Source organism: Rhipicephalus microplus, chromosome 5 (genome assembly GCF_043290135.1).
Source record: "Rhipicephalus microplus isolate Deutch F79 chromosome 5, USDA_Rmic, whole genome shotgun sequence".
Classification (NCBI taxonomy): Eukaryota; Metazoa; Arthropoda; class Arachnida; order Ixodida; family Ixodidae; genus Rhipicephalus; species Rhipicephalus microplus.
The window spans coordinates 102,643,875-102,654,630 of NC_134704.1; the positions used below are offsets into that span (position 1 = coordinate 102,643,875).

Below are 10,756 nucleotides of genomic sequence, written 5' to 3' on the forward strand. Positions count from 1 at the left end.
GCAAATCCGTAATCACGGCGGCGCGGGCGAGTGACCGCCAATGCCGTCAAAGTGCCTGCACACTTTTTCCATCCACGCCGCGCACAAATCAGCTTTTTTTGCGCTGAGCGAGCAGTATTCGCACTAGCATCGCCAGGTTCAAGCGCACCAGTGCAGACTGGTGCAGACGACGTGACAGTTTCTGCGACACGACTTTCACCCTCCTCCTTCGTGCCCTACTCCGGTAGTATCCAGTATGAAGCCGCTCGAAACATGCTGGCTGCTCCCCGCCGCTACGCCAGTGGTGTCGCATGACCAGGACGAAGCCTTGGCATGCTCCCTGTGTTTTTTCCATCCGTGTTTGGAAGACACAGGTGTGCGTGTGTTGTGCGAGATCTGTGTGAGCCCGTGACATTGTGTATGCGCATCGTGAGTGCCTTTAGTTGCCGTCAAGTGAACATGGCACCGCCGGTGCCCGCACGGAAGTGTCTCACATTAGAGCAGAAAGTTCATCTTATACGTGAGGTGAAGAAAAAGGCCGGCAGAAGTCAGAAATCGCAAGACAATTCGAAATACTGCCATCAACATTATCAACTGTTCTGAAGAATAAGGATGCTGTACTGGGCTGCTTCAAGAAGAGTTTATCAGCCAAACGAAAGTGCAACCGTAATTCTAAACATCCTCAAGTAGGAATATGCTTCTCGAATGGCTAAAAAATGTTAGAAGTGCAGACCTTCGTGTAAATGGGCCTGCATTGACCGCAAAAGCTTTAGCCCTAGCTGCCCAAATGAGCAAGCAAAATTTTAAGTGCAGAAACGACTAGCTTGAACGTCATGGACAGATGGCGTAAGCATTGACTGAGCGCCCTACTTCAGCAGTTTGAAGATAGGAAAATTTACAACTTGGGCGAGGCGGGATACTTCTGCAAACTGTTGCTGAAGCGCACGTACACTACACCGAGCGGAACCTCATCAGTATGTAAACAAAGCAAGAAACGCATTACATTGCTGTTCGGTGCTGAGGCAACAGGGGAGGACAACCTTCCTTTGCTGATACTGGTGAAGCTTGCAAAACACCGGTCGACTAGCTGGCCGAAATAGTTGACTTGCTTGGAGGCCTCGACAAAAAAGATGAGCCGCTAGACAAACAGCCTCGCGAAATATCAACAGTGGGACAAAAGCAGGAAAGCCTTGGTCTTTTGCTAAATAAAGGAGATTGCGTGCGCGGCGACCACGACCTCATAATTTTCCTGAACAAACTGGAGCAAACACTTCTCGCGCCCAGCCAAAGTACCCGACAAAACCAGCTCACTCACTTTTTTGTGCATGAATAAAGGTTTCTTTCACTGAATGCCACTTCTGCAAAATAGTCATGGCTAATTTAGCTGTACTTGCTGAGCTTATATAAGGCAGTCAAATTACTGCTTATATCGCTTTTTTTTTTTTGCCATCCCGCTGATTTCATTTTAACAAGGGTTTACTGTATGTATCTTGAGATATGTGAAGGGGCATCATTTGGTTTACTGTAACCACTAGGGTTGTGCGAATAATAAATTTTAGGTTCGAAGCGAATAGTGATTTTTCAATTAATTTCGAATTGAATTCAAACAACATATATGACATATAAAAGAAATGGGCATATTTATCATTACCTAATTATCCTCCACAATATTTTTTTTATTCGAAACAAGGTCTCTTTGCGAATTCCTTTTTTTTTTTTTTTTGCTCAAAGCAAGGTGAAACAACTTTGAATAGTAAAAAGATTTACCTTTCGCAAGCGATAACCTTTAAAATACGAAACATTTTAAAATTTATTGTACTTGTAGCATATAAGCCGGCATAACAAACTTTTAAGCCTAAATAATGATGAATCAATTTGAAGGTAATACGTTGATTTAAACACTTTTTGCAACACTTTTTCAAGTAGGCACGGAATAAATTTGCTAATGAAGCTTATTGCCTTGCGAATTCACCACCGCAAAAATTTTTTACAATCCATCTAGTACAACCGGAGTTGCCAATATTAGTCAAACACTACAATTTCAGTCTCTGTTGTCGTCCCGACGAAAATACTCAAAGCCAAGCATGGAGCGATGGATGGCATGGGAAAAGAAAATACGTCATGCAGGCGTGACCCTTGAGAACTTTTTCTCTTTTTTCTTTCTTCGAATATGGAGCGTTTCAGTGAGATCGCACACGTACGCATGGAAAAGTGGCAGCTTCTTGTCGCGGCCCCAGTAACTACTGAGGACGCCATGCTCAAATCAATCAGGGGCTGATATAACAGGTGTGACGAATGATTTTTGAGCTTGTGGCGTCATTTTCCCCCAGAAGAGAGCAATTGTTAGCTCACAGAATTTATTGTGGATTGCAGGCCTTGTGCTGCATGATATTTGGCTCGTGTGTTCTCGGTAGCCTCAACCACCGATCAACCGATCAACAGTGTTTTCTAACCATGCTCAAGAGGTGTTGCAGGCCCCTTTTAAAGGAGCACTGACACCAAACATTTCGCCTAGAGTTTTTTAGCTGCAATGTGTTCCTGAGGGCTTCTTGGTCATAACACGATGCATCGTTTACTACAGCCCGTGACAGATAATTAATTACAGGCTCATGATTGGGGACCAGTGTCAGTTTCTCTTTCAAAAGCCACCGGGTGCAACTACTATCACCACCTAGTGGATTCAAGGCTTGACCATGTCAGCACACAAAACTATCGCGCACTTCCGTGCAGTTCGCATCAAGCAGTTTTTTCGAACAGGAAACGGGACAGCAATCAAACACGAAACTTTCAACTCGTGCGCCGCAGCCACGGACTCCTGTGCAGCTGCTGAGTAATAGTCTGCTGGAGCAAACGTGACCAAAGAAAAATAGTGGGTTTGAAGTCGACATAACTTGTGGCGGCGTGGTCATGTTAGGGAAGTAGGAATTCACCAAGGGTGTTCTTTGAGGGTGTCCACAGCGCGTAGACTCTATCCCTCACGTATACTTCAAACTTAATTTAAAATGCCATCGAAGCTAATTTGCTGTAGATATTTTACGGATTATATACGCATGTTCACAGTAATTGACCCCGCAGGTTATTTCGTTCGCGAAATTTTGCATCAGTACGCCTTTATATTTGAAGTGGAGCTTTGCGGCAAAGCGAAGTTCCTTTGTATCTGTGCTCTCACGGCTTGGCACCCGGCACTGCAGTAAAACCACCCCTACAGGTGGTGACATGCATACTAGTGTCACGGCCGCTGGATCAAAGCGCACAGGGTGCGGCCTGCTGCGTGCGCCCGAAACAGCGGGAGAGGCCGAGTTCATTCGCCTGCCGCTGCGGCGCCACCGGTCAAGCACAATGAAAAGCGGCAGAGTAGCGGTGCGCGCGCGAATTCCTGGGATGTTTTAACTCGCGACTCTTCGTGCTGCAAGCGGACACTTTGAATTTGATATCCTCTCAGTGCTTTGTTCCACCCTACTACGAGACCCATTCCCTTGTGACAAATGGTTTATCGCTACTAAGGGAGACGGAGTGGCCTCGACTAAGCCATCCCGCCCCTGCGACAGTCATCTTTAAATTCATGCTTATGACAAGTTTGCTCCGTCCTCAGGCCACAGGATTAATACACGTATTTCATATTATTTTACAAAAGGACTTGAAAGAACTTTCAGACCCCTTTCACGGCATTTAACTTTAGCACAACGTTTTAGCTTCTCGTTAAAATCACTTTTGTATAAAGGCCATGATTTTATGTTTGCCTTTGTCTGCTGGCGCGACCATGGATTACATAACCTTCAATTCATTCCAGAGTATTTCAGGAGCTATAATAACTCTAAATTAGCATCCGTCTGCATATTTCCCGTTCGAATACTGTTGAATGTGAAATTGTCTTCTTTGCTGTGCATGTGGAAATAATGAAAATGCCGGGTATTGTGCTTACAATGAAACGTGCGTTTATTAACTGGAGCTTTACAATCTCTAAAAGATCAGTATATTTTCTAATACAGCAGAACAATTTTGCCTGCATTACAAGGTAAAAAAATGAAGGTGCCATGGTCCTCAAAGGCGCAGAACTTTTCTGGAGAGGGGCTTGTGTGTCAGCCTTACAAGACGTTGCACTGTGGCACTCACATTCCCTGCCCAGTTAGCTAGGAGTGGTCGAAGCAGCTTTTTTAAAAAAACATCACAGATCTGGTTTGTGTGCTGAAGGCTGCCCGAGCCATACCGTAGTGCAGGGCAGGTAGCCAAATGTGGAAGGAGAGCTGAGTGAAGAAGTTTACACAGATTTCCAGTTCTTCGAACTTCGGTGTCTTTCATCACTTCACTGACAAAGTCACATGCGAGTTTGCAAATTTTCAGGATCTTCATGTTGGGATACCGAAGTTGTCCGTTATCGATTTTCTTCACTAAATCGTAGATGCTGCCACACGGTTTCGTCTCTTGCAGGAGAACCTTGCATGATTCACAGGGCAACTGCAAGTAATAAAATCAAGCCAAGTAAAATTTTCATCAAAAGTACTATGCAGCAAGTATGTAGGCTCCTTTTCTTACTTCGCTTAGCTAAAGAAAAATATTATCTAAATTTCGTAAGAGTGGGAATGAAACAACCTGCGGCAAAAAGAGTGGCATACACGCATATCTGGTGTCGACCCTTACAGTGGTGGCACACCGGCGGGGCGGGACCCGCATCCTGATTTGGGCCGGAACCCTGGCTCCGGACTGACCTGAGTTTTTCTTCACTCGAGGTCAGCCTGGAACCCTGACCTTGGTTTTTAGTGGCGAAAGGGAGGGCAAAAGGAGAAAAATATGAGAAAGAGGGAGAACTGCTGGTTCGCATATTATGGTTAACATTCGAAGAAGGCGAAAGTGAAGTGAACATTCTTTAAGACTGGCTGGCGCGCTAGCGACGCGTTCGAAAGAATGCAGCAAATAATGCAAAGCTTAAAAATAACCGTCCTTACCTTCTCCTCACATGCACGCGCGATGTATCCGGCCAGGTATACTAGGGGTGCTAGTTCGAGGTCATCCGGCACAGCAAGCCAAACATTTAATACTTCTAGCTCATAGGAAAGCCGCTTAGCACCGAGGACGACCGCAAGTGGCACGGCCGCAGTGTTGCCTTCTCGGGCTTCGAGTTTAGAGGTGCATTTGTTTCGGAGCTATGGGGAGCGTTTCCACTCTTAGCAGCTTGGAGGATTCCAACCTGGGGAAAAAAGTGCGTAGGTTACATGTGTGTGCTCTCCAACGGGCACCAAATATACCTTTAACAGCTTTTTGGCTGTGAAGACCGCAGTTCTTGCATCAACTCTATCGTTGCCTCAGTTAAACTGTCGAAAGCAACTGAAGAGGGACTCCACGGGGTCGCTGTTCAAGGCACGGGTCAAGACGTAGCGAAAGCTGGAAAAAAGTTTGTTTGATACCTAAGTCAATACACATATACATAACTGCGATAACAAATATGAAGGTGAAAAAAGAAAAACCTACTTGTTGTCTAATAGATGTTGAACCAATGCCACAGTTGACCTCATCGTCATTATCGTTGCCTCGCATGTTTCTTTCGTCATTTTCTTTTTTGTTTTGCCACCAGAAAGCTGAATCTCCTCGATGTACGTGATGAAGTCTACTTCAAGCCACGAAAGACGGTCGTCGTCGATCAAGTAGAATGGCTCTTTCCTTTGACCGCGCGGCTTCACAACGCCAATATTGTGAAAGTCATACCATTTCGACACCATTTTCATGAAGGTGATGGTGGGCAAACAGTCCTGAAATTCTGTCGCATCAGGGTGGCATTGCGGGTTTTCTTGTAGGAACTCGAACGTTGCTATTACGACTGGGGAGAAAACTTGCGTAGCCCTTGACACTTTCATCTTTTCTAAGTTGTTCGGTTCAACGTGTGACTGTGTTAGGAACCTCACTGGCTTTACGAGTAGCTGTGACTGAATGCTGAGTAGCTTCTTCAAGTACAGTCCACCTTGAATTAGATTATCTCCGTCCATCATCTCTCTTTCCACAAGATTATTTCTGAGGTTCTTGATGAGGTGATTCGGATCAAAAGACAAAAAAAGAGGATCACCTTGTCGCAATGGATGTGACACTACATGCGTAAGCATTCCGTCCTCGGAAAGGCTCTTGAAGAGCGCAACATTTGACTGGTGATTGTCGGTAACAATCGTCGTTACACGAAAACCCACATCTTCGACTACCTTCATGACACTCATTGTCATAGAACGAGTTGCTCACTCCTGAGGCACCGGGTAAAGAAGTACCCGACTGTTATTACATAGGCAGTTGATAGCCCTCGCAGGACGAAGCACAACAACCTGTTCGCCACTTCAGGCGTTGCACATGATTGCTGCTCAGGACCCATGTCAACGAGACCAAAAACCTTATCAAGTTGGCGATCGTACATAACTTTCTGCTGTATCGCCATTTCATCGATGATTAGGGAGCAGAAGATTTCTTGTTCGACTTGTAGCGCTTGAAACTCTGCGCGGAGGCGTTCTGTTATGAGTGATGTGACGCCTATTTCGCCTGTTGAGTGCCCGATGTACTTCTGTAGTGTGGCACGACAAGGCAACTTGAACAGGGCTCTTGTTCTCACATACTCGTAACCTTTGTTGGAGCACGCTTTGCAGAGGACGCACTCTCTCAGAATTGATTCAGTGTACGCTGGCTTCTTGGAAGCGAAATTCGACACTTGATTCTTGATAAATTCGGCGGTTTTATGGCCTTCGTCTGCGGCTCTTAGTACACTCACAAAACAGGCGATTTCTTTGTTGCTTTCGAAAGCTTGAAGCCATTCACGAACCGTATCGTGCTGGCTTTGGAGCGTCTGCAGTGACTTATTGAGGTGGGAAATTTTCCGCTGCAGGTGGTTCGTCGTTTTCTTCGCATCCTCTATCATCCGCTTAAGGTCAAGGTCTTGTTTGAGACATTTTATCTGTACATGAACTGGTTTGGCACATACTATCAGCAGGCAATGAACAGTCCCACGTTCCGTCCGAAGACCCGCTTGGTGTAACATGTCCTTGATCTCCGAAGAGATCAGGCTCAACATCTTCATGCCTGCTTTCATCTGGGCCATTTCGTGCTCTCTTTTTCGCGCAAGCTGATGAACCACCATCTGGTACTTCTCTTCGAGGCCACTTTCTTATCCTTGGAGCCCTTGGCTTTTGCATATAGGACGGGTAATTGGGGAACATTGTCGGGATAGCAGTTGGCAGGAGCATTTGCAGTTTGGTGCCTTTCTTATAGTCATTTTCGGTGAAGTGAAGGGAACAAACCGAAGAGCGGTCACTGGGTACCCACCTCGTTTCTTTTCCGCCAGATCCCTGCCGGGAGATGTTGGTGAGCCATGCTTGTCGTCGTTCAGCGCTCGATGGAAATTCATGGTAGCTCAAACCAGGATTTTTCTTTGCGTTCGACGCGCACAGTGGAACACAGCAGTTTTTTGGCATACTAACTGGCCACTCTAACTACCTAGCTGGACTGTGAGGCAGATCGCATCAAGCTGAACACGACTATATTTGTTTGGAACATGTAACCTCATTCCGCGGCGAGAAATTGGCGCGAAAATGCCGCGTTCGCCGTAGCGCGCCCGCGCGTATCTTCGGTGTGTCCCCTACTACTAGCGCCCCCCACAAAACTTGCGGCCGCAACTGTCAACAACGCTCGTCCTCCCTCGCCAATGCGCGGCGGCTCCACGCAGCAGGCCGCACCCTGTGCGCTTTGATCCAGCGGCCGTGCTAGTGTACACCTATTCGTTCATTAAGAATACTTCCAAATTTTCAGTAACTTGAATTTGAATCGAAGCGAATTCGAATATTTGCACAAGCATAGTAACCACTATTGTCTCCTGTCTTGCATTCTCAGTTTCACAATGGCGATGCACTGAAGACAATCCAACTACACTTCTATTCGCTTCATTTAAGCATACTTGTTATGTTGAGATTAATTACTCATTGCACTTAAGACAATTCATCCACACTTCTGTTCACCTCATTTTAGCATGCTTGTTATGTTGAGATTGTATTGTAATATCACAATGCTTCTTCAGACCATTTCAACTTAACATCATAAATGTGGCTTTTTCCTTGTCGCAGTTTGCCAGAGAACAGTTCACGAAAGAGGATGTGCTGCTCTTGATGACGAGAGATGATCTGCGAAGGCTCGGTCTCCGGTACGACTTTTATCGTGTATTTTGTTATTCAAACTTGACTGAAAGTTTAACCTACACCTAAAGTTTAGGAAACAATGCAGCATGAAACGCTGGTGCCAGTATGTTGCTACTAAAGTGACTTGCTTTGCGTAAAAATACATGTCCGCAGAGAAATGAACATGAAAATTTACGCAGTCAGTTTGCATCAGTCGAACCTCCTTAGAACTAAATGTGTTCATTAAGGTCTTTAAAGAGAGATTGAGATAAAAGCTCTTTTTCTAGTACAGTCAAATCTTGATAATTCAAACTCGAAGGGGCCCGTAAGTTTGTTCGAATTCGAAGAAGTTCAAGTTAATGAAAGCTAAATGAACAGAGGGCTCACCATGCAGTGGCGCATGGGCATTGAGCTAACACACGAAGAGGAAGTTTCAGAAGATTTATGTTTATTCACAAATCATAGGACATCCGGCATTAATTGAAGTAATCGGTGCAGCGAGTCAATCAGTTTTGCATGCAGCTTGCAAAGCATTTCTACTTTGGCTTCAGTATTCTCCTGGCAAGAAAAGTTGGGCACGGCAATGTCCAGCACCGACACTCTCTGAAGACGACAACAACAACGACTGCATCTCCGATACTACCCTCTGCGCCGTAGCTGTGGCATTGCCAGCCCGCGACGAGAAAGAAAGAGCGTCTCCCCGCGGAGATGGGCATATTGACATTTGAGAGATAACCAACACTTCATGTCAGCTTTTTTTTTTTTTTTTTTCTCTCTCTCTCTTGTCGAGCGTCGTTGAAGGATCTGCGGGAGTGGCAGGTACGGGAAAGGGGAAGTGTGGCGCCGGCGGGTGAGAGAGAGCCAACACTCCGCGACCGCTTTTTAAAGACAATAGTCTAAAAAAATTGCCCGCAGCTTCCCTCGGGGGAACACTGAGGAGGATGCGGAGCATATAATTGGTTAACGGGGTGTTAAAGTGCGACTTACTTGGGTCAATGGCTAAATTGGTTAACGTGGTTGTGAAATGGGGTGTTAAATTGCGACTTACTTGGGTCGATGGCTAAATTGGTTAACGTGGTTGTAGGAGGGGGTGTTAAATGAGTGAACACGTACACACGTATGCGAAAGGGCGGCGCTGGTCGAAGGGACGTCGATCATTGTGTTTGTGGATTCGTTGGAATTCATTTCACCGCGACCTTGGACGTCGACGCGCCGTACAAACCAACCGACGAGCGGCAACTGAGCGAGCGAGCGCCGACCTTGAGTATATATACAGCACGACGGCGCATGCACTGTCAGCTGTTGAATGTTCTCGAAGCGCGACGCCACATGCGCGTCCACTGGAGAATCAGGAGAATTGTAGATGTCGAACGCGGTGTGTAGAGGAGGAAGGGTGCACAGATGGTGGAGGAGTGAAGCGCGCGCGGTGTGTAGAGGAGGAAGGGATGCACAGATGGTGGAAGAGTGGGCGACGGCGCGACGGCGCATGCGCGCGTCAGCTGTCGAATGTTCGAGAAGCGGTGCGGACGGCGCGGACGGCGCACTACAAGGCGCGAGTATAAGATGCTTCCGCATCTAAAACCACGTAGTCTTTCTTGGGCACCTTCGACGCAAAAATTTTAGTCTGTCTGTATATTTGTCTGTTTGTCTGCCCTTAACGGTACCCTAAATGGCACCAAAGTGACCAAACGATACTCCAAACGGCCGATTCCATTCGCAGCACCCACCAAAATTGCTCAAGGTTCAGTGTTCATGCTTGTGTAATTGTCAATTAAAAAGCAATTATTGCACTTATCTGAGGCACCATAACAACATGTCTACATTATGTATGTGTATTTTTTACTAGAAAAGGCATACATAAGTAATTCTAAGGGCTGTAACGTTTATAACGCTGCACTTACCATGCAACGCTTGCACAAAAAGGCAAGTGTTTCCGGCACTTTGCTAGGACGACACGGTGGTGGCACCTGGCCGTAGCCTTGCGTTCTACACCTTATCACCTCAGAGAAGGGCGCGCACGCCGCCGCTCCGTTTTCTAGGATAACTGATAGATAGCACTCATGTCTCATGTGTGATGTGACTTGATGCGCTCGTTTGCTTTTGCTGCACACTCGAGGCACCCTTAACGCAGCGCCTCCTAAATATACCATTCACGATTTTCTTGCACAGAACATCAAATGAACGTTTTGTTCATTCTCTCCAGACGCAAGACTATCGTCTTTCGACGACATTTTCAGTGTAACGTTCAGATACAAGGCCAATGTTTTTTTCTTCTCCCTCCGCGCGTGGCGTTAAAAAGAAAAGGGACTCTACCTCAGCGTTACTAGTAACGTTGTCTCTACGTGGCAGGGACAGAAACGGGAGAAGCGTGGTGCAGGCGCGTCGCAGAGCGGCATTTGAGAGAGAGCAAACATTCCACAGCAGCCTTTTCTTTCTTTTTCTTTTGCTTCGCGTGCAGTGTTGAGGTGTCCGAAGTGCCGTCGCATGATTGGGCGTGGTACTGAAACATCTTCAGAGCGCAGTATGTTCGAATTAATCGTCGCAAGTGCTTGCGTGTTCGAATTATGGGGCGTTTTTGCCCATTGGAATACACAAAGCTTCGACGGAAACTCAGCGTACGTTCTAATTAACCGGAAGTTTGA

At 46.3% G+C, this 10,756-nt stretch overlaps 1 protein-coding gene across 9 annotated transcripts in view; it reads left to right on the forward strand.

Moving 5' to 3' along the window:
- Positions 1 to 10,756, forward strand: part of LOC119174291 (apoptotic signal-regulating kinase 1) — a 145,263-nt gene that overhangs the window by 115,876 nt on the left and 18,631 nt on the right. For all 9 annotated transcript variants that reach the window (XM_037425136.2, XM_037425133.2, XM_075895828.1 and 6 more), the window contains one exon: positions 8,064 to 8,140. In XM_037425136.2, the coding sequence (XP_037281033.2) occupies positions 8,064 to 8,140 (77 nt within the window). The remainder of the gene's footprint in view (positions 1 to 8,063; positions 8,141 to 10,756) is intronic.